The 25,078-nt window shown below is 35.6% G+C and overlaps 1 protein-coding gene across 1 annotated transcript in view; it reads left to right on the top strand.

Annotated features, from left to right (window-relative positions):
• Positions 1 to 238: 238 nt before the first annotated feature.
• IQUB (IQ motif and ubiquitin domain containing) overlaps positions 239 to 25,078 on the top strand; it is a gene marked incomplete at both ends in the record, with an annotated part of 57,436 nt that continues 32,596 nt past the window's right edge. Inside the window, 6 exons of the mRNA XM_080701216.1 lie at positions 239 to 668; positions 2,703 to 2,837; positions 6,918 to 7,079; positions 7,164 to 7,336; positions 7,544 to 7,699; positions 13,625 to 13,835. Coding sequence (XP_080557342.1) covers positions 239 to 668; positions 2,703 to 2,837; positions 6,918 to 7,079; positions 7,164 to 7,336; positions 7,544 to 7,699; positions 13,625 to 13,835 — 1,267 coding nt within the window. The remainder of the gene's footprint in view (positions 669 to 2,702; positions 2,838 to 6,917; positions 7,080 to 7,163; positions 7,337 to 7,543; positions 7,700 to 13,624; positions 13,836 to 25,078) is intronic.

Below are 25,078 nucleotides of genomic sequence, written 5' to 3'. Positions count from 1 at the left end.
GCTGGGGTACCTCAGAGGTAGAATGCTCCTGGGTTCAATCCTAAATACCACAAAAAAAGAAAAAATTACCCATTTTTAACCTGATGCCTGTCATTGTAAGACAGTCAACATTTGAAAACACAATAAGCACCATTCTAGTACATTATGAATATCCTTCTATACCAGCAATGAATTTGATATTTGGTGTAGACATTCTTAAGCAAGTAGTAAATGTGTTTATTTTTCTTAATTTAGGAAAATGTCCAATCAAGAGGGACAAGTTGATAGTGATCATGACATTGATTCCCCAAAAGACAGTGAACATGCTTTTGACACTGTCAATATCCCACTCCCTTCAGAAGACTATCAAGAGTCTGAAATATTTGAAGAGTATGAAGAGCATGAATTGGAACTAGAAGGCTATAGTAGGAATCGAGAAACACCCGAGGAGCAAGGTGCCCTTTATACTTTAGATGATACTGTAGACGTCCAGTTAAACAATGCCGAACAACTCTTGGAAGAGACTCTGTCTCCCGGAAAAGCTTCTGGTACTCAAAAATATGATAAAATGCATCCAGGAAAGCAGTCAATCCAACCGACTTCACAGGATGATACCCTGGCCTTTCTGGATAAAATCAAAGCTACAAAGGAGTCTTTAAAAACATCAGTGAGAGATTCTGCAGCAACAGGTATCACCTAGAAAAGATAGGATATTTCATTTTCTAATTTCTAAGAATAATTCATTTTTCTTGTTTTACTTTTATTTTTGTTTGAAGATTTGCTTTACATTTAATAATAGTTTCCCTTATCCTCCAAACTTCCACATTTATACCACTTGAATATTCCCGAAGTGTGAAGGCTTCTCTATTCTTCAGTATCAATTCTTCTTCAATAAATGAGCATCATTCAGTTTTAATTTTATATTCATATTTTTCAAAGAAACTAAGTTTTAAAAGTGTTTAAGGACTTTGAGAAATATTAGACACATTCTTGAGTATGTTTTAAATTCTATTGTGTGCTAAAGTGGAATTGTCATATATAGTTAGAAGGAGGTGGGCTAGGAACTTATGACCAGGTTCTCTAGTTTTATATTCAGCATTGATTCCATGTATCAGGCTGCATTTACATATTTCTGTAGTCTGCTTAGCATTGACCAATTTGTTATCTTTGGAAAAAAAAGTCATTGTTGTCTTTCACTGTAGCTCAGTTTTAAAGGCATAAACAAAACAATATTGATGACATATAGGGGCTATTATAACATTCTTGATAACAGAGCAGGGGATGCAGCAAGAAGGTGGTCACAGCAGAAAACCATTAGCTGCTTAATTTCCTTCTTCAGGAGCTTGGAGATTTTTCAACAGTAGGGTGGAAAAGATAGATGGATAGCATTGGCTTGGTTTGGCTCATAAAATATAGCCTTTGAATACGATAGGGTAGTTTACTGCCATATACAAATAAAGAATGAAAAGGAAGAAAGAAAACCACTTTGCCCAACCATGCCTGACATATTTGGATATCTCTAGGTTTCATTATTCAATGTAAATTTGAATTACACAGTTGGATATTTTGATAATTCTCTGGTGTTGTAACTTAAACATACGGAGACTTTTAAAAAACTTGTTTTGGTCCTATACTTACTGAGCTTCACAAGCCTCTTAACATACTCCCCCTCCCCAAAGCTTTAGTCACTACTATGAAAGTTTAAAGAAATATTAATCATAGCTCTTTGTATCAATGAAACAATTAAAACAGCCTTTGGACAATTCAATAACTTATTAACATCTAAAATGTTCTCTTTGTTCATATAGAACAAATTTTAACAAGCTAAAAGAACCTCAGTATTATTTTTTCCTTTCTTTTTTGTACTGGGGATTGAACCAGGAGCATTCTAGCTCTAAGCTATAACCCTACCCTTCTTTTATTTTTTGTTTAGAAACAGCATTGAACATGTGATCTTCCTTTCTCAGCTTCCCAAGTACTGAAATTATAGGCATCCATCACTATGCTTGGTTGAAGCTGAATATTATTAAGCCTAGTTAAATTTTTCATGAGAATATTGATGTCATTTAACTTTATGAAAACTTTTATGTTTAACATCTAGAAATATGCAAGAGTTTTTGGCTTATAATATGCATTCAATGCTACATTTTTACTTATTTCATAATCTCTATTAAAATTTAAAGTCTATAGATGTCAAAAAGTTCACCTCACATCAACTTATAATATTTCTCATTATAATTTATGGACAGATAATAATTTTATTTTTTATTTTTACCATATAGACATCTTGATTTCCAATTCTGTAGGAAGGAGTGTGATTCATACAATGTTGATTTTCGTGAAAATTAGTTTGAGTGGGGAGTTACAGTTCCTTTCTAAGTTCCAGGGCACCTTCTATATTTCAAGGTCTCCCTTTCCCACACTTACTACACAAACATGCTTGATTTTATGAGGGTTTCCTATGCTCACATCTGAATAATAGATACCAGGTGTTAAACATTTGTGGAGGTTTGGGAGACTGTGAATAATTTTCAAAGCAAAAGGTTACAACTCAATGTTAGTGTCTTCTTATATGTTGGTGGGGTGTGGTGGGAAAACATGGTAGAAGCAAACTGTATTCTATGTGATTAAAATTTGGCCCATCATTCTCTGTCTGCGGAGTGTAGGTTGCTGAACTTTGCTATGTTTGACTATAATTATTTCTTTTCTCTTTTTATCTGCAGTGAAAGTTGTACTTAATCCTGTGGGCCAGGAAATTATAATGCCTTTTAAAGTTGATACCATTTTAAAATATCTCAAGGATCATTTTTCGGAATTATTAGGTATACCACCTTATGCCCTGCAGATAAGTTATGCAGGTAAGTTTGCAGGTTAATAAATTTATCAAGACTTCTCTAGTTTTAGCGTATATTCAACCAAATCTTTGATTCCTTTAGCTAAATTTCTTGATATTTAATATTTTAGCATTCTATTGTGTCTATGCATTCACTTATTTAACATGTTTTTTATTGGAGACATATTTTGTTCTAGATACAAAGAAACATGAAATAAGATTCTATTCTCAGGTTGTTTATAGACCCTTAAGAAAGAATTACCACATAATGTGTTATACTTTAATGGAAATATACACAAAAATCTATGAGAATAGAGAGGAAGGAACTGGGAGATTCTAGAATATTTTAGTTAATAAAAGTGATAATAATTATTCTAAGGCCCAAAGAGGTGAGAAAACCTGGAGCTTTGGAAAAGTTTTGAGTGGCTGGAAGTAGATTATGTATGGGGAGTAGAGATGAGACTGAAAAAAATAGATGCTCAAAGAGAATGCATAGAATAAGAAGACAGAAAATGTTTTCTGAGTATTGTATGCATTTAGGTAATTCTCATGATGTTAGGTTTATTTTTCTGTTGTTGATAATACTGAGAAGGTCCACTTAAGGTTTGTTAATTTTGAGTTATGCTTGGATGTAGTCTTTGTAACTAGTAAACCAGACTAATATAGTTAACTACATATATTTCTGTAGAATAGAACATATCCTCGTATTTTAGCTTAAAATATTTTGGCATTACACTAAGTGCTGTGTGCATGTACATTTGTATTAGTTTGAACCTCACTATGATGTCTAATTACAATGCACCAATAAAAGGATAAAAACATTATTTTTAAAGAGATTTTGGTACTGACTTCTAAAGATACTACAGAAAGTTTCTAGAGAAAAAAATTGCATTTCAAAATTATTTTTAAAAATCTATTTATAGTGAATACATTCCAAAAGTAAGGTGTATTCAAATAACTCATCAAAGCTTGATTTAGGGAAATAAGGCTAAAATTTAAATAATTATTGATAATAATGATGATGCTGATGACAATCACAATGGCTAATTTAGTTAGCCCCTCGTATTTCGTACTACTTTTACAAGATGTTTTCTCTACATTATCATTCAATCTATATAGAAATCTTTGACATAGGTATTAATTTTTTTTTTTAGAGATGGAAAACTAAAACTCAGGGAACTTCTGTGAAGGTTACATGGCTGATAAGTTGCAGAGTCTAAAGTGAATGTAGGTCTGACTCCAAAAAAAAAGAATTAGAAACTCCTGGCCATTAACTCAAAAGTAATGTTTAAAACTAGGGGAGAGCACTGGGAGACTAGAGTAGCTGTTCAGTGCAGCTGAAGGGTCTCTCTGTCCTTTGCTTCCTGACTTTTCTTCTAAGTGAAGGTGTCATCACTGGATAACAGGCTTATGTCAGCAGCAATTATGGAAGAGCAGGGTTGGACACCATCCACCTTCTAAGAGAGGTGCTTTTCCCACAAATGAACTGGAGCTGAAGTCTGGTGGGACTATGCCTTCTATAGAAACAAGGAAGAGAACGGAGAGTGCTCCAGGAACCTGTATTCCTTTTCTATGGCTCTTGTAACCATTAATCACAGACTTAGTGGCAACACATATCTCTCTTGCAGTTCTGGAGGCCAGAGATCTTAAGTCAGTTTCATTGGGATAAAGTCAAGGGGTGAGTGGATGTTCTCCCTCTGGAAGCTCTAGGGGAGAAGCCACTTTCTTGCCTTTCCAGCGTCTAGAGTGGCATTCTTTATTTTTATTTTTTTAATTTTTTTTGGTGGTGGTACTGGGTTTCCTGGAAGCCCTTCTACCTCCGGGCTACACTCCTAGACCTATTTTTACATTTTTATTTGGAAACAGGCTCTCTTAAGCCAGCACACGCGGCTGGCTTCGAACCTGCGCGATCCTCCTGTCTCTGTTTCCCAAGCGCGGGGATTACAAGCGTGCGCCACCATGCCCGGCTGCATTCTTTATTTATTGGCCCCTTCTCCATCTTCAAATCCCTAGAGTAGTATATTCAGATCTTTCTTTGCTTCTGTCATACCATCTTTTCTTTTATAGTCAAATCTCTTTCCTTTCTCTAAGAAAGGCATTGTAATTACATTTAGGGCCCAACCAGATACTCCAGGATTCTTTCTATCTTAATATCTTTAATCAAATCTGCAAAGTCACTTTGGCTATGGAAGATAATGTTCATAAACATTATGATTTGTAGAGCTATTATTATTAATAATAATATTTATTAATTTATATGAGCTTTTTTGTGGTTCTGGGGATGGAACCCACGGGCTTTCTACCTCTGGGCTACACTCCCAAATAGATGTATTTCATATTTCATTTGGAAACAGTGTCTCACTGTGTTGCTGAGAGCCTCACTAAGTAGCTGAGGCTGGCTTCAAACCTGTGCAATCCTCCTGTCTCAGCCTCTCAAGTACTGGGATTACAAGCATATGCCACCACGCCCAGTCCCATGAGTTTCTGATTATTCCAAGAGAGAAAGAAAGAAGTTCTTTGGAATTCAGAGTCTGAGCTTTCTGTAACAGAAGGTAGATTAGATTTTTAAATAACTATGCTTCCCCTGGTAGGGCATGGCTCATATTTACATATATTGGTGTTTTTTATAGTCAATGTTTAGTATACATTCTCTGCTCATACTATAGTGTTTTCACTTTAATGTTTATATAGAGTTCCAGAGCTATTGTATTTATATATCTGAATAATTGAAAGTTGTAGCTTTATTTATAATACTGAGTTCGTGTACAAGAATGCCTATTGTGCAATTTTATTTTTATTAGTATTATTTTAATTATGCGCATTCATGGGGCATACTGTGACAATTAAGTATATGTATACAATGTAAAATGATCAAATAGGTAGTTATCACTTTATTATTATTATTATTTTTGGTGGTACTGGGGTTCCTGGAAGCTCTCCTACCTCCGGGCTACACTCCCAGACCATATTATATTTTTGAAACAAGGTCTCTTAAGCTAGCGCGGCTGGCTTCGAACCTGCCCAATCCTCCTGTCTCCACCTCCCAAGGGCGGGGATTACAAGCGTGCGCCACCATGCCCAGCACATCACTTCATTTTTAAAGATTAAAAAATTTGATTAGACTAGGTATGGTGGTGCACACTTGTAATCTCCGCGCTTGGGAGGCGGAGACAGGAGGATCATGCAGGTTCGAAGCCAACCTCGCTGGCTTAAGAGACTGTGTTTCCAAATAAAAATATAAAATAGGTCTGGGAGTGTAGCCCGGAGAAAGGTTCCATCCCCAGTACCAGCAAAAAAAAAAAAAAAAAAAAGGTTTTTTGATTAGTATATAATCATTATGAGGTACAGTATGATACTTCAACACATGTATAAAATGTGTACTGATCATATCAGGGGAATTAATGTTTCCATTTCCTTATCATTACTTTGTGTTTGGAGGCTTTGAGCACTTGTCTTCTAGTTATTCAGAAAATAGTCAGATATTATGAACTATGCAATTTTCTGTGCTAACATTACAAGAGATGGAAAACTTTAGTAATATATTTAGCAATTAAATGGTATGTGGTCCTACAAGCACCTGTGGTATTTTTTTTATCACCTTAAAATGAGTACATCTAATTCGTCATTTCTAGAAACTATTTTACATCATAGTAACAATAATCAGTAATAACTCATTGTATACTTGAAAACTGCAAAGAGAGTAATTTTTTTTTTGTGGTACTGTGAGTTGAACTCAGGGGCATTCTACCTCTGAGCTATACCTCCAGCCTTTATTTTGAAAAAGGGTATGACTAAGTTGCTGAGGCTGGCCTTGAACCTGAAATCCTCCTGTCTTAGCCTCCCAAGTACTGAAATTACAAGGATATGTCACCATGACTGTCAGAAAAGAGATTTTAAGTGTTCCCAATATTCCTCCCTCCAAAAGAAGTATGTGTGAGGTAATGACTTTATTAATAAGCTTGATTTAGCCATTTCATAAGATGTGCATATCTCAAAACATCACATTATACACCATAATAATATACAATTTTATTTTGCAGTTAAAAGCAGCAACAAGAAATAGCTATCCTTGTCACAAAACTTCTCAAAATTCTCATTCTTTTAGGACTAATTCTTAAAAATAATGAGGCTCTAATACAACATGGAATTAAGCCACAGCAAGTTGTACAACTGGAAATCTTTTCTCTCTATCCGGATATATATCCAATAAAAAGAATAGAAGGATTAAAGGATGTCTCTTACATCATAACCGTCATGGTACAAATCGGTGAGTCACTTGGTGTCTTTCACATAGTCTTTTAGTGTCCCTCTGTAGCTGGGTTTTCACTCACTCTTGGTTTTATCTCCTTAGGTGTTGATCATTTCCAGGAAGTACCTGTTGAGATTATAAAATCTGACTTCCACAAGCCATTTCTTGGTGGATTTAGACACAAGGTAACAGGAGTAGAATATCACAATGCTGGAACACAAACCATACCTAAAAAGATTCCTGAAAAACTCAATGTATTTTGTAGGGACACACAGGTAATATTCTTATTTTACTATTTAGGTTTTTGAAACTATAGAATCAACAATTCTTGTATACTCTATGACTCTCAAATTATTCTAATTAATTCTATGGCAATTAAGATACAAAAAGAAAAATGAACTGGAGTATATAGAAAAAATATTCACTCACATATCTGTGTACACAGGGGATACTGATTTTATTTTTTGATGTTTTTATTTTAGACAGTTTTTCAGAGAAAGAAGTTCCAACAAACTACAAATACAACATCCACACAGATGACTAAAATTGGTGTGTATGTATCAAATATGACTGATAAACTGCTAAAGCCTGGGCGATATTTTTCAGCCGCAGAATACCATGCTCAAAGATTAAATGCGGTAAGACAACTTTTATTGTGGACAAATATTAAAAACTCCTAAGCTGCACTTGCTTGAGAAAGAACCCACTGGAGCATACGTCACCTGTCATTGGTACTAAACACAGCCTTTATCTCTCTGTATAAGCCACCAGAATCCAAAACGCTCCAAATCCTTTTCCTTTCCTTAGGGGCTCTCCCGTGCTTTGTCTGTTGCCTTTGGCCATAGCCTTCTCAGTACTTTTGTCCTTGGCTTTAACCCTTGGCACAGTGGAACCACGTAGATTTCTTTTCAGACAAATTGAAAAGCAATGGAATAAGAAGTCTCTCTTCTCTGATTGACTATTATTTTAGCCACTCTATCTCTATTATTTTACTCTTTATGCAATTCAGCTTTTTTCATCCTTTTACTGTCACCATACAGACAGCATATAGTTGGATCTCCTGAGCATCATTTGCTGTGAGTGAAAACTTGAAAGTGGCAATTTAAAGAAAAGATTTCCAAGTGACAGGGGATTGAAGCTAAGCTGCTGTGGTAGCCTAAGCAGCCTGAGTTGAGAGAGAAATATGGAATGCAAAACAGTCTTTTGACTCATTGCTCTGAAGGAGACAGTACACCAGGATGACCACGGGACAGCTTTGTGCCTGGCTTGATTAGTCCCAGCTATTTCAGAATGATGAGTTTTTAATCTGAATTTCACCAAACAAGCAAGAAAAAAAGTGAAGTTTAGGTGAAATGTAGGCAAAAAATCTCTTACATTTGACAGTCTCAGTGAACAATAAGGCTGTGTATAGATGGGTCAACATCAAGATCTTGGCTGCAAAGTGGACCAAAGTCCTACTCTCTTAGGAACAAAGTTAAAAGAGTTGTAGAACGTTGTCTCTTCTCTGAAGTTTGGCAACTTGGCTGTCAATCAAGGCTGTTTCTCTGTGTCCAAATGATTTAGATTCTGTAGGCAAAAATGGGTTATTTCATTCTTACTTATCTAATTTCAAAGAGCAAAGTTTCTGACAGTTTATGATTTTAGAGAACAAAGTTTCTCAGCAAGAAAATAGTTGTCACTCAAAAGAAGAGATTGCTGTGTCATTTTATATCTGCAAAGTGTCCTTGGGAGAAATATTACTTGCTCTTTGCTTTTTGTAGATGACTTGATTAGTGCTAGTTACTTCAGACTGGTGGTGTTTTTACTTTCTCATTTCAAACTATTTTTTTTTTTTTTTTGGTGGCACTGGTGGATTACAAGCATGCGCTACTATGCCCGGCATTTCAAACTAATTTTTACTTTTTTGCTGTACTGGGTTTGGATGGAGTCACTACAGTATCATCAGACACCTACATTCTTTTTATCTTCCCACTTTATTAAAATCTTACTGTGCATAGTTTGTCAAATTGTGACGCAGCAGGTGACTAATATATCACTGTGTCTCCATTCTGTGCAAGAAGAAAGAAAAGTTGGGGAAGCGAGTCTTATTTATACTACCTTCAAACATTTCCACTGAAAGTCTTGCCTAGTGACTTCTGCAGACATCTTGGCCTGAACTGTGCTTTATGACTCTCACCAGTGAGTGAGAAATGCATTTGTAAAACAGTATGCCCTTCCTGAAGGAAGAGGAAATAAAGGAGACAGGATATTAGGTAAAGAAGTGGCACTCTCTACCCTGCTTTCCAGACTCCAGTAAAATGATATAAAAAATAAGAGATACAAACATATGGGGGATAAAGAATACATGAGAAAAGTAAATGTCAACTGATTTTTGTTTTGAAGTTGTAAAGCGGATGGACAAGTGTGACTTGACTTGGCTAGAGCAGAGGAAGTGAAAATCTAAATGCCTGCTGAGGGGGATGGCACAAAGGACCACATAAATTTGCCCCCTAGGATCTTAGAAAGTGAGCTGGAGGTTGTAGAGGGCTGGAAGTGAGAAACAGGTTATAAACAGAGGGAACAGCTAAAAGCCAGGAGGAGTTAAAATTCCACTTAATAAGTTCTTTCTTTGTCTTCATGAATTATTTTCTACATGGGTCATATTGATTTTATTTTATATATAGCTTCTTGATTTTAATGTTTAGTGTTTAAATATATTTTGGGGGAATCAAGATTATATTCTCTGTAACTACTAATATTTTTCATATTCATTCCTGCCATCTCCTTTTGTTAATTTACCAGTCATTCTCATTGTTTGTTCATTCTTTTATTAACTTTTCTTTCTTTTTGTTCACTTAATTTGACGTTTTCCTTTTTTATCCCTTCATAGTGAAGTTGATTTTTATATGTATTTTCTAATAGTTACTCATAAAACTTTTCAGCAAACATATTTTTATTTGAAATACATAGTATTTAAGCTATATATTTACATCATGAACAACAGCCTTAGTGTGTGTTTCCTTTCTTCATCTTCTTTCCTTTTACTCTCATCCCTCCCATCAAATGAGGATTTGATCTGAAATTACAATTATATGTGATTTACTATGTGATTGTAATTGTAGGTTGTTTTTGTACATTGTTATATGCAATTTAAAAAGTAAAATATATTTAGCTTCATAAGTTTTTTTGGAAGATTTTGCTTTCTGCTTTGATTTACCTTCTTGAATTTATTATTTTTGCTGGATCACATTTTTTAGGAATTCTTGTAGAGATTTAGAATGCGAAATAAGCTGTCTAAGTCCTTATTGAATGAAACTCACACATTGATTTTAGGTAGAGTGGGTGCAGAAGGTTAGATTCAAACTTATTTTTATAATTATTTTTCTTTGTAACTTTGAAGCTATACTTGACTAAAAGTCAGATATGGATCTGATCCTCATTTCTTTTGTTTACCATTTCTTCAAGATTTTTGGATTTTAACTGTATTCCTGTTATTTTGTAATATTATTGTTATGCCCTTGTTCCTTGGTAATCGACCTTTTCTATCGAGAGCTCTTGTCTTACTTTGGGAAGTATTCCTTTATTATGTTTTGAGTAATTTCTGCAATCAACTTTATTCTGTCTGGAACTTGTGTCAGATACATTTTGGAATGTCTGAATTTATCTTTCACATATCTCATTTTCCCTTTCACATATCACATTTCTCATTAGAAATATTTTCTAAAATATTTCTTCACCTTAAGTTTTTGCTTACCAGTTCCTTCATAGGCTCTGCACATTCTGCAGATCAGCTTATGACAAACTACTGATTCTCTGCCAACATCCAGCCTTCCCTTCCTCCATGGTAATAAAGCTTTTTATTTTTATTTTTTGGGCACATGGTTGTCCAAGGAAAACTCTATTTCCTAACTCCCTCATAATCTAGTGAGGCCATATAACTGAGATCTGGACAATGGAATGCGAGGGCAATGATGTGAGGCATGTCCAGGGATAGAGCTTAAAGTGGTCTCTGTTCCTTTCCCTCCTTTTACTGGCTAGAAGATGATGGTAAGCGGACCAGTCATATGGGACATTTGTTAACTATGGCTCAGTTTTCCTACCTGCCTTCAATTGCTTGCCCTGAGTTGTTATTTGAAAGGGAAAAAATTTTTGTGTTATTTAAACAGCCATGTTTTAGTGTCTTTCATGAGTTTAACAAGTTTAGTAGCACTGAAGCTAATACATATCCCATTGCTTTTTTAATTTTAAAAATAAAGATTTTGCTAGTCTTTTGTTGTTGCTTTGAATATCAATTGTTCTATACTGATAGCTTTCTGTTCATTTAAAAAATGTTAACTGTGCCTAGTCTGCTCATGTTTTCAGTTTCTTTTTATTTTAGTAAAGTGGTTCTCAACTTTAGCCAGCCCCTACACCTCCTGGAAGATTTATTAACATACAGGACACTGTTTTCCACAACAGTTTCTTTTTGAGTAGCTCTGGGGTGGGGCCTGAGAATTTGAATTGCTAGTAATTTTTCAGATGATGCTGATACTGCTATTCCAGCCATTACTCTTTGAGAACTACTATTCTAGCAATTCTGTTTCGATTCTTCTCTTTGTTGGGTGAGAGACCTTTTATTGTGATGCCTCTTCACTTAAATGCTTGGTTATTTTTTAGTGTGTACTCATGAAAAATTTAAGATTCTTAACTCATTGTCCCAGTTGTGCAGCATCTACAAAAATTTACATGTAGCTGGGTGTGGTGGCGCACACTTGTAATCCCAGCATTTGGGAGGCTGAGACCGGAGGATTGTGGTTCGCGGATGGCCTCAGCTACTTAGTGAGGCCCTCTGCAACTTAGTGAGACCCTGTTTCAAAATAAAAGAATAAAAAATAGGGCAGAGGGTGTAGCTCGGAGGTCAAATGCCCCTGGATCCATACCCAAACCCCCCCCCAAAACAAATTACATGTAATATATAATATATAATCCAATTATTTAATAATAATAAAAGAAGAGTATAATTATAATGTGATAATTATCATATTAGTTAATATAATAATTCATAAAAGCTCTAGGTATTGTTTCCAATATATTTTAATGTATCTGTGTCAATATTTTATTCGAATATTCACAGGATTATAAACTTAGGACTTAATGAGTTAAAGTCCAGTATACTACATCATGCTTACCACAGTCTGATGGTATTAGGGTATAAAACTTTATTCTGGGAGCGAGTTATTTTTCTGACTAGGGGCCTTCTATTCATCTTCAGTGTCATCAGCCTCATGTGGGACACTAACCATTCTTGCCTAGGGACAGATGTTTCTGTTCTGTTTACCTAAGTTTTCCTAGAGGAACTTGTCCATTTTGCATGTTTTAAGCAGCTACCTGGTTAGTTGGTCTGCGCAAACCATCTACCAGTTTCAAACTTGAGGCAGTCCGAAAGCCACTTCTGTGTTTTCTAGCTCACCTCTTCAGTGCATGACTGGGTTATAGGTTCCTTCTCCAATTTATTACATCTCTCTCTCTTTTTTTTTAATAAAGAGATTCTTAAAAGTTTCCATTTTGGGCGGAGCCCTTTCAGTGTGATCGAGTGCCTTTATTGATTTCTCCTTTGTGTGTAATTCTGTAATTATCAGCCATTAAAATGAGGGAAAGGAGTCGGGCATGGTGGCACTCACTTTTAATCCCAGTACTTGGAAGGCTAAGACTGGAGGATTATAGTTTAAAAACAAGCCTCAGCAACTTAGCAAGGCTCTCAGGAGCCTAGGAAGATCCTTGGAGGTAGAATGTTTCTCAGTTTAACCCTTATCATTACGCACAAAAAGAAAAAAAGAAAAGAAAAGAAAGAGAATGAAGGAAAGGAATGTGTCCCCCTCAATCTTGTTGCAGCCTTCCCATATTTTATTTATGAGTTTATAAATAAAATTTTAAAACTCTTAGCTATTTTATGAGATTTTGTGGTTGCTTAATGCTATGAAATACTGCCAAATATATTTTTATTTCATAGAATTTAATACTTTTGCTTAAGTCTTCTTTATCTCACCAGCCTTTGTTGGTTCCCACACACAGCTACCTACTATATGTTTGGGAAATACAATTTTGCTTTAAATATATGTCTAAGCTTATGGAAATTAAAATAAGCTGGATATAACTAAGATTCATAGATATTATAGAATCTATTATTAAAAACTTCCATGTACCAGACTTGGTCTTAGCAGTTTCTATGCATATTTGGTTGATTACTGCTTCACTGATAAAGGTATTACATTACAGAAGTGGCCAGTAACGTACCCCAAATCAAGCAAGTAGAGAGCCGTACAAGAGAGACTCTAAATTTTACTCTAGTAAAATTACTTTAGTCTGTGCTTTCAAACATTGAATGAACAGCCTCCAATAAAAGTTTATGTACTAGATTTCAAAGTCAAATAGCAATGCATATGTTATCAATTTTTTGGTCATATACTTAAGAATATCTCACATAGGGCTAAAATTGGGCTTTTAGTATTATTTTGTCATTGAACTGGCATTGAAATAATCATTGGTGCCTTTCTTGTTTGATCACAATGGTAAATACCTTTTATTTTCTTTTAATTTAAATACAGGTAATCATAATACAGACCTACTATAGGCGATGGCATGCTAAAATGTATGTGGAAGAGTTAAGAAGACAGAAAAGGTTGAGATTAGAATGGGAAGAAAAGGAAGAACTAAGGAAAGCAAAAGAAAAAGAAGAATGGATACAAATGGACTATTACCGGAGGCATAATCCTAAAACAAATGATGACTTTGAGCTTCTTTATAATGCACTGGAACGTAAGTTTCACTTAGGCTTTGTATAAAACACCAATTTTAAGATTTTTTTTTTTTTTTGGTGGTACTGGGGATGGAACCCAGGGGCTTTCTATCCCCAGGCTATACTCCCAGACCTATTTTACATTTTATTTTGAAACAGGGTCTCACTAAGTTGCTGAGAGCCTCACTAAGTAGCTGAGGCTTGCTTGGAACCTGCACAATCCTGTCTCAGCCTCCCAAGCATACTGAAGACCAAAGAAAGACGTTATTTTAGGAGGATGTCTGCTTTATCCCTCAGCACAGCATCCTGTTTGATTCTGCTCTTTAGAGGGGGGACATAGCGATACTTTTCTAACCCCCCCTAGTAATAACAGTAATGATGATAAGATATAGTTAATACCTTACTTCTTCCACAGTATGTGTGTTAGTCACTGATAAAAGCTTCAGCTATTTGAATAAGCCAAGAACTTTTTACTCAAGTCAATTGCCCTGCTTCTCCATTACCCATCTTCCAATGTCAGCATAAAGTTCACATACTCAAAGGTTTTGGTGATTGACAATGTAAATGGGGTCTCCTACTGCCACCTCCTAATCCTCATTGCATCCCAGACTTTTAATCTATGCTATCACAAATGATAAGAATGCATATTTTGTTCAATATTTATTTATTGGATTGCGAGCTCCATGAAGACATAACATATCTATTTTCTCACACTCTTTTTCTGTGCTTAGTTCACATGCGGAAACAATGTTGGTAAAATGAATGAATGAAGAAAGGAAGGGGAGAATCCCAGGGAGGCACTAATGCAAATGTCTCTAGCTTTAGGTCTGCCAACAGTACCTGTTAAAGTGGAAATGACTAGAAGATAAGTTCATTACTCTAGATGTCTTAGAGTGCAGAAATTAAGATCTTTTGAAGACATAGAAGTTTAAAATATAAAAATAGGCTATTTTATGGTAGTTGAACAGGGTCTTTTTATCTGAAGAAATAAGTCTTTACCTTCTCTTTGATTATTCACTATATTAATATTAAGCAACTGTTTTTAATATAACAATTTCTTTTCATATTATTTTTACTAATATTATGTGTCCTATTACTCAGGTCATGATTCCCTCTCTAATTGGATATATTTTTAGGAGTCAAATTCTGTTTCTATTTGAATAGCAAGGAGATGATATGCTGTTTACTGAAGATGATATGATTAAACAGCCTAACAAAACAGTGTTATTTCTTTGGTAACACACAAATTGAGTGACTTTAGGAATGTGTATAACTCTATGTAACAGTGTTTGGGGTAACTAAGTCTTTTAGACTTGTGTGTCTGTTTCCTTCTTTCCTCTAATCAATCTCTGGGAATACTATTTGTTTTACTTTCAACTTTGGGCTTTTACTTGTGCATTATAATCCCACATTTACTTTCAACTTTATTTCTATTTCATTTTCCCTGTTAGATGATAAAAGTGGTCAATTCCAGTTATAGTAGTTCATTAGAGAACATTGTTATCCAGGTATTTGTGCAGTTTGTGGAGTAGAAAACCAACCTTCTATTAGAGCAGAGCTCTGTGAAAATAATATCTCAAATTTATATGTGAATTAACTAAATGATGCCACTATTACTTTTATTTAGGTAACAACTGTGCAAAACAACAGAAAACATATTGAATGAAGCTTTTTTCTACTCATTAGTGGTGGTGTTAACTAAAACAAGTTACTCACTCCTAAGTCACATCTTTTTCATCTATAAAAAAGACCCCCTAATTTCTGGCACATGTGCTTTAGGGCCCAATGAAATAAAAAATATTAGATTTAAGAAAGTACTCAAAAAAGCCAGGACCTATACACATGTCAATTACTATTATATTATAAGTTATTTTCCAATGACTTCTATATTAGTGTGGAAGACATGTATTTTACATATATCTATATATGATTTAGATGGAGAGAAACAAAATAAAACATGAAATTTCCATATATATAAAAGACACCTGTTTTTTCCAATACAAAAATTATGAATGAAAACCTTAGAACAATAAAACTTAAGGTCTGTTTTGTTGTAGTTAAAATCTGGCTCATATCAGTGTTTCGTGTTGTTCCTCTGATAGTTTTATATTTCACATCTGTAATTCCAGTCCTTGAGACTGCTGCCCTCTTGTGGCTCAATGTGGCAGTTGCATATTTTGAACTATAATTCATAATAGAAAACTACCTTTCCTCAAGACCTGTCCTTTCATAAAAGCCAAGTGATATCAGTTTGAGAAAATAAATATAACTCTCTAAGGTATATCAAAGACAAGACTATCTCTATCCAATATTTGATTTAGTGAATCCTGCCAGATAATTTTTCAGAGATTGTACATAAGGGACTTCTGTCTTATATATATGTATGTGTGTCTCCTTTCCCAAGAATGCACAGTAGTACTCTTTCCACCCTGCGAGTTCTCTAATCTTGCCTCACTTTTGACTAAGGGTCCAATAGGTGAGATATCAAGATATCAGAGTCAGTGTGAGAGAACCTCTCTCCCTCATAAAGAATTTATAGAGAAAATGAGGTGGGAATTATTCAGTGACTCATGGGCCACTCAACAAGATCAAATATACAAGAAGGGCTAAGAGAGAGGATTTGAAATGGTTAACTAAGTGGTTTCTTTGGAGGGATTCATGACTATGCTTTGAGGTGGGGACCAGAGGGCAACACTATTTTCTAACCACATATTCAGTGAAAGGAACTTCAAGGGAGCTCTTTTGGGAGCTTTAAAATATGTTCCCTCTGTTTGAAGAATACTTAGGACTAGTGCCTCAACCTTGCCCAGGAAGTAGATAGGGATATGATCTAAGCCTAGTAAATTAGAATTCTAAAAGGGAACTGACTGACACCTTTGTTACTGGGAAGTATTGCAGCATTGACCTGCACAGCACTCAGGATTATTTTATCAGAGATGTGTGTGTCTTTAATCAAAAGGGGAGTACACAGTAGAGAGAGAGAGCAGCAGAAAGGTGATTTGAGGTTCTTTTGGGTCCTATTCAGTGAGGCCTAGTGGAGAAGAAACTTGAAGTGAACAGCTGGTTCCACCATACACAGCCATCTGGAGTGTAGATGCATCCATCTGGGGCCCGGGGAGTTGCAAGGGAAGGGGCTCAACTTAAGAGCCCAAAGAGAGTGAACTTGAATTATGCTTTAGGCGTGGTGAGAAAGAATCTACCTATCCAAGTAAGAAATGCACTTTCCTGCCAACTCATCTTCCACACTAAGCTGTAGGAGAGAGAGCGAGCTAAAAGGGATGCAGAGAGCAGCAAGGGGAGAGGGGTTCAGGAGGATCTCTCTCTTCCCACAGACTCCACAGCAGCTTTCCATCCTTTCCAAGTCTGGCTTGCCTTTCCAGTCTTTTAATAGTGTCTTTCTCAGAATAAAAGTCTAATGTTGATAAAGTTTAAGTTATCAATTTCTTCTTGCACGAACCATGCATTTGGGGTTTATCTATAGTCTCATCAAAGTAAGGGTCACACAGCTTTTCTCCTATATCCTTGAATTTTATAGGTTTATGTTTTGCATTTGGGGGTATAATCCAGTTTGAAGTCATTTTTATATGAGGCAATCAATACATGTTGAGATTAATTTTTAAATTCTTTGCTTTTGAACATTCAGTTGTTCCCATTCTATTTGTTGAAAATACTGTCTCTTCTTCATTGAATTGTTTTTACATCTTCATCAATAGCCTTGTCTTTTTGGGCTGATGTAGCACAGTACTGTAGATTCAGTACTCATAAACAACAGAAATCTAGAGTTTGGTATCTGGTGTGAGTGCTTTTCTTGGTTCATAGATAATGTCTTCTCACTGGCTTCTCACAGTGGTGAAAGAGGTGAAGAACTTTCTTGGGCTTGTTTTATAAGGGAATGAATCCCTATTTTTTATTCTTTATTTTGAAACAGGGTCTCACTAAGTTACGGAGGGCCTCACTAAGTAGCTGAGGTTATTTGTGAACTATGATCTTCTGGTCTCAGCCTCCTAAATTTTCCTCTTAATACTTCCTTCAAAGTATCTCAGAGGTTTTGATAGAGCAGATAGATGAATTCTGGTTTTTAATCCATTTTGTCACCTTATGTCTTTTTATTGGGGATTTGATGCCATTTATGTTCAGTGTGATTATTGAGAGATGATTTTTAATTCCTAACATTTTGAGTTTTAACTTCTGCTTGAGGTAGTATTGGTTCTCCTTTTCTTAGTTGTTTGCTTGATAAAAATTCTTGTTTCTCTGGTTCTGATGTGTATTGCTTATTTCTTTTTTGCATTTAATGTCTTTGAGTATTTTCTTTAGTGCATGTTTAGAAGACATACATTATTTCACCTTCTGTTTGTCATGTAAGATTTTTATTTTTCTGTTTAATTTGAGAGATAGTTTTGCTAGGTAGGAAATTTTTGGCTGCAGGTTGCTTTCTTTCAGAGTTTGGAATATGCTACTCCAGTCCCTTATGGCTTTCATGACTTGGTTTGGGAAGTCTGGAGTGATTCTAATTGGTTTATCTCTGAATGTCACTTGGTCTTTTATTTTTGTTGCCTTTAAGATTATTTCCTTGGCTTCTACATTGGTAAGTTTGACTATTATGTGGCATGGTGAACCTTTTCTCTGATCTTATCTAAAGAGGGCTCTAAGGTTTCCTGTACCTGTGTATTGACCTCTTGTTCTATGTTTAGAAAATTTTCTGATATTACTTTTTTGAAAAGATTATTGATCCTTTTGTTTTTAACTTCTATTCCCTTTTTTATGCCTATTAGTCTTAGGTTAGCACTTTTATGCTATCAAATTGTTTTTTTCTAAATTATATACTATGCATTCATTTTTGGAGTGATCATTTTCTAAGAGCAAGATTCTGTTCTTTATGTGTTCTAACCTATTGTTTATAGTTTGAATAGATGCCTTCAATTCAATGATTACATCCTTTACTTCTTTCAGACTCTCTCTAAATTCTTTTCAGCAATCCTGTATAACTTGTTCCATTACATTCCTGGTTTGTCCTTCTGGCAATCTCTGCAATTCTGTGTTGTCAGGGTCTGCTGTTGTGGGGTTTTGGGAGCTCATAGCTTCCTTGTTATTCCTCATTTTCATGATTTCAGAAGTTTGTATCTGTTGCTTTTGATAAATTTTTCTCAGTCTCTAGGTGTCAGCTGGTATATCCAAGAACAAGTTGTTTTGTATTCAACAGTGAAGTTTGAGTGAGGAGGGAAATGAAATTGTAGGTGCAAGAATAGGGTAAAGCCACAGATAGAAATGAATAGAATGAGAGTGTGAGTTTGGTAAGGTAGAATATAGTAGAGATTAGAGATAGTGAATATGTAATAGTATCTTAATGACTAATGTATTTAGTATAGCGAAATGAAGTGGATTTAATATAAAACAAAGAGAAGAGAAAGAGAAAAAGAAAAGAGATGGAGAGAAGAGAGTAGGTATGTAGAAGGGAAGAAGCTTGGGAGGGGGGTTGGAAAGAGAGCAAACAAGCATACACACAAAAAAAAGCCAGATATAAAAAACAAAACAAAATAACAACAACAAAATAATGCAACCCTACAAATATATGAAAATTCAGCAGACTGGCCTCTGCAGTCTCTCTTTGTGCAGACACTGAGTGCCACTGGCACCTTTCCTGCTGCAAGCCTGGTTCTCTGAGTGTTTCTCAGTCTACGCAGATGGCTGGTATCAATGGGGCTGGGTCTAGTGTCAAACATAGGTCTCCCTCCATGCTTTCCACAGATGTAGAACTCAGGTCTTTTTCTTCCTGTGTAGGTGGTGGATGCCTCTGGGACAAAACCCAGCATAAGAGTCTGTTCTCCACAGCTATGTCTGGGCTGGTCTGACTTCACCCCATTCACCATGACTGAGTGGTCTGTGTTGATACCAGAGATCCTCCTAGTTGGATCTAGCATTATGCATAGGACTTCCTTCACGCTTTCCACTGATGCAGAGCCTGAGTTTGTTCAAGTCTGCTATGTCCAGCAGCAGACTTCAGCTCCACCTTCCCTGGGTTGAAACACAAAGTCTCAGACTCAGGAAGTTTATCACGGCTGCATGAGTCCCTGGGGGTGCCACACTGGGCATTCCCCCACAGGGATGATGGGTTCACTTATGATATTGTTGAGTGCCACTTTGGCTTTCTGGAAGATGTGGTGAGCTCAGCTGGCACTGCTGAAAGCTGTAGCCCATATTTGTGCAGGAGGAACTGATGGCTTACAATTCTGATGATCTGTAGCTGCTTACTTCATTTCAAGTCATTGGTTATTTTCTTGTGAGTCTCTGGAGTCAAATACAGTGAGGCAAGATGGTGCCACTCTGGTGCCCAGGGCTGCAAGGCAGCGGAGTTCTTTTCTGCTTTCTGATTGTTCTTCTGTTTTTTTTTTTTTTTTTTTTTTTTTTTACCTGCCACCTTTTACTTATTGTGTTCTTTTTAAAGTTATGATGTTTTCTTGCTTTTGAGAGAATGCTGTTTTTGAGGCAATGAAGATAGGGCGTCAGCAGAACTGATATGTGCCTCTTCCCTTGGTCACTATCTTCCTAAAAGTCTCTAGAACAAAGCACTTTAAAAGAAATAACCAGCTAGGCATGGTGGTGCACACTTTGTAATCCCAGCATTTGGGAGGCTGAGACAGGAGGATCGTGGTTTAAGGGCAGCCTCAACTACTTAGTGAGACCCTGTTTAAAATAAAGAATTAAAAAAAATAGGGCAGGGGGTGTAGCTCAGAGGTAGAATGCCTCTGGGCTCCATCCTAAGACCCACAAAAAAAAAAAAAAAGAAAAGGAAAAGAAACTAACCATGCCAACACCTTGATCTTGGGCTTCTAGTCTTCAGAACTGTATAGAAATAAGTCTCTGTTAAAGTTCGTGGTACCTTGTTATAGCATCCCTAGGAAACTAATACAGCATTTCAGTTTATTTTTCTTTTATTATTATCCCCAGGGAACACATATCTCATGAAAGAGGGAAGACTCACCTCTTATTCTCATTTTGTTTGATTGGTACTGTGGATGGGACCCAGAGGCCTTCTACCTCCATGCTGCACCTCTAGATTTATTTTATATTTCATTTGGGAACAGGGTCTCACTAAGTTTCTGAGAGCCTCACTAAGCTGCTGAGGCTGGCTTCAAACCTGCGATCCTCCTATCTTAGCCTCCCAACTACTGGGATTACAAGAATGTGCCACCATGCCCAGCTACCTTTTCCTTTTCCTTTTATTTTATTTTTTTTGGTGGTACTGGGGTTCCTGGAAGCCCTTCTACCTCCGGGCTACACTCCCAGACCTATTTTTACATTTTTTTATTTAGAAACAGGGTCTCCTAAGCCAGCGCCCGCAGCTGGCTTCGAACCTGTGTGATCCTCCTGTCTCTGCCTCCCAAGTGAAGGGATTACAAGGGTGCGCCACCACACCTGGCTTTTTTATTCTTACATAATGCTTTCTCTACATAGTTCTGTAAACTGTAAGATCAGATAAAAATTCAGTTTATTTTCAGCTTTTTTTTCCTGTATTTTTCTTTTTAGTAGCTGGGACATGACATTTTTCTATTAACATTTCTATCCTTTAGTATGAATTTACTATCTTCATCTAATAGTTTTATTGGAATTAAGGCCCATTATTAACTTTGTTGGGTTGTTTACATTTTAAAAAATCATACTAATCTCACTAAAATGAAAAACCTAAACATGTGAGTATAAGTATATTTGAATACATATTTATATGTATACGTCTACTTGCAGGTTTATCGAGCATTTAAGTACTTGTATAGGAGAATAGTATATTGTTCTTTGAGATTTGTAGGATAAGTTTAAATAATGACTTAGTGACTTAAATATTTATATATTATAAAGGTTTCTAATGAAAAATTGAGAAATAAACTAGGCTTACCAATATCATTTAAATTTTTATTTACTTTTTAGAAACATCTGTATAATCACATGAGATAAATATTCTTAGCTATTATTTCCACAAGCACACAATTTTTGTCTTAATTCATAGACTGCTTTTTGACATACAGATTGTTTAATCTTTTTTATGTTTTTTTTTTTTTTTGGTTTGTAGAGAGCTACTTTTAAATAACACACGCATCAATCATAGATTCCTAGCCGTTCATCATATGATTTAGCTCTTAAATTTATCATCCTTTTGCTGAACATAATTTAGCTTTTAAATTTACAAATCTTCTTGCTGGAAAGATCAAGCTGTACAGTGTTTGAATAATGTATTTCTGATAAAGGACAGAGTGGATTCTTATAAAGAACATGACTGCCAAGTCCTTGACCTGATCAGGATGATTTCAAGTTGAAATTTGAGAAGTGAAAGAAAGATCTTGCTAAAACTATAAAGTTCGATATCATGAAAGGTGGTGGTTATAAAAGGAAAGCTAAAACCATTATGACTTTACATGTTTATCTTCCAATTCACAGACACTGATGTTAAAGTAAATATGAAATTTTAACAGAAAGTAAATATATTTTATAATTATATAAATGTATATAAATATACTATATTCTGAAATAGCCCTGCAACTTGATGACAAACTAATCCTGTCTAGAATGTAGCAGTGGGACAAGTGCATATATATGTTTGATTGAATCCTATATAATAGAAGACAAGGGAGCATAATCTTATGTCAAGAAGAGATCTACCCAAAAGAAGTCTTTAAACCAAATAGTGAAAATGTTAGGTGTCTGGGTGATGCTCCATGGAAAGAGAAGCAAAAATTCTGCTGCTATGGAAGGATTTTAAAATCTACCCAACTAGGAAGAGGCAAGGAAATAGTTCTTTCAGGGAGGGTCAGTGTCATTCTCACTTTTGAATGCACCACAGAATCTTGTAGAATTCCTTTTGCAAAATAATTGCTCACCATTTATTGAGTGCTTTGAATTGATGAAGTAGTGATAGGGTTTTGGCAAGTGTTAATAGCCTTGTCAGGGAAATGTTTTTTTTTTAATTTAGAGAAAAATAGTTTTGATTCTATGCTTAGATTGTAGTTTATGAAAATCTAAAACATCATTCTTCTTACAATAATAAATTATTTCCATGTAGAGGGAAAATTGTGATACCTAATTAGGTAAATGTGGCCCTCCAGTAGTAAAGCAATGGATATTCACAGTGAAAAGGCCTGTGTGCAACTGAAAGGTTGGGATGTTTAGGATTTTTTTTTTTTGTGTGTGTGTGGTTCTGGGCATTGAACCCCCAGAAGCATCTAATGTCAAGCTACACACCCAGCCCTACTTTTTATTCTTTATTTTAAAACAATGTCTCACTAAGTTGTGGAGGGTCTCACTGAGTTTTTGAGATGCAGGATTGTAGTGGTTAAGAACGTAAACCACACACCTAGACTTCCTGAGTTCGATTCCTGGATTAGCACTTATTAGCTGTGTGAATTTGGGCAAGTCACACAGCCTTTTTTTTTTTTTTTTCTTAATTCTCCCTTCTGTAAGATGGGGGATAGTAACACCTACTGATAGTACATACTGGCTCATCTGGAGATTAAATGAGTTCATCTGCATAAAGTACTTGGAACAAAGTCTGGCACGTAGTAAGGAGCAGGACATGACATTTGCTCCTACTTTATATTATTGCTTAATTAGAAAAGGGAGGACTAACAATCATGGATAAACCAGGGGATAAAAATGAATAGTACAGTTAAAAAAGATCTCTTTATCTGTAATGCAGTAATAAGAATAAAAAGAAAGTTAAGGTGAGGTCCAACCACACCTTGAAACCACCATTCCTGCATACATTGGAAAAGAGAGTGAGATTTGATAGGCAGGGCATCCGGCTGTGCTCTGGAGTGAGGTGTCTTGGAGAAGGATGAAGCTGTGCAGACCTCTCTTGGTGGAAGGCAAGCCTGTGTGCTGCCATGGGCCCATGGTGGAATCCAGGAGCATTCTGCTCTCAGAAATGCCGGACCAGAGGATGCTCTGCAGATTCAAAACTGAGGTTGCATATAAGAGTAACAGAGAAGGAGAACTGCAATGAGTGGCACAGAAGCATTTTCAGGAATAGTTTTGACAATCCCCAAACTGGGATGTACTGAAACTTATGTGTCAAAGATTAAAGTGACTTTTCGGAGTATTTGTTTAGAATATAGAATAGTAGGTCACAGTCTCAACCCTGGTGTGTGTGTGTGTGTGTGTGTTCTATAAAGAGCATAACACAAACATGATTTTAATGAGTTTAGGTCCCTATCCAGATGTCTATCCCAGGGTACCAAAGTAATTAACTGACTGCACTAAGTAATCTTTATTTTTAAAAGTAATTAATTAATTATTTGCTATTTTATGATACTGGAGATTGAACCCAGGAGGATTGTAGCTTTTAGCTACACACCCAGCCCTATTTTTAAATAATTTAATTTTGAAACAGTGTTTCACCGAGTTGATGAGAGTCTCACTTTACTAGCTGAGGCTGTCCTCAATCTGCAATCCTCCTGTCTTAGCCTTCTAAGTACTGGGGTTACAGATGTGCACCACCATGTCTGTCCTCAGTAATCTTTAATTAGCCCTAGGAATAGAAGAAGGGTGCAGAGGAGATGACTTCTGAGAAGGCTGATGGTTGACTGTTAAAGTCATTGCAAGTTTTATAAGTCCTCCCTCTCTTTCCCAGGCAGCTGCTTGGAATCTGATATTTAGACAAATTTACTTTATTACAATTTTTCATGCATCTCATGTATTTTGATATATAGTGTGGCTTTTTTCCTTCAGAGTTATCTTACTTTTTCTTTGATTAAAATGTTATTTTTGACAGTATATCTTAGATTCTCAAGCAGCCAGGAATATTTGAGAAATTTATGTTTATTTCATTTCTTCTTGTACGATATGAAAAATAAGTTATATTTTCAGCTTTTGCTGTTCAGAGCTTGCTGAATATAAGGTAATTTAAGTTTGTTTCTCATTGTTTAAATATTTTATACTTTTAGTATTTTTTTTCCTTGACTCTCATAGATTAGTACATTTGTATTTTGTCTGTGTTTCTATAATATAAAATACACTTGCTACAGTTGTGTTTGTAACTGGTAGAAGTTTTACTTTACATAAGTTGGTGCCATGTGATTTTCTGTATGAATATTCATGATAGTCAGATCATGAAATTATCTTTTGCCTCAAAGACTTATATATTTCACCTTCGGAGCCATTTTGTTTTAAGTGTGTCCCAGAAAAATGTCATGTCATTGGATTTTTATAAAATTATTATATTTTGAAAAAAATAGATGTAAATGTGAGCATTTTATTCATATATATGTGTATATATATA

The sequence above is a fragment of the Muscardinus avellanarius genome, assembly GCF_963383645.1.
Source record: "Muscardinus avellanarius genome assembly, chromosome: 9".
Taxonomy (NCBI): domain Eukaryota; kingdom Metazoa; phylum Chordata; class Mammalia; order Rodentia; family Gliridae; genus Muscardinus; species Muscardinus avellanarius.
This window is presented reverse-complemented; position numbering and strand designations above follow the sequence as displayed.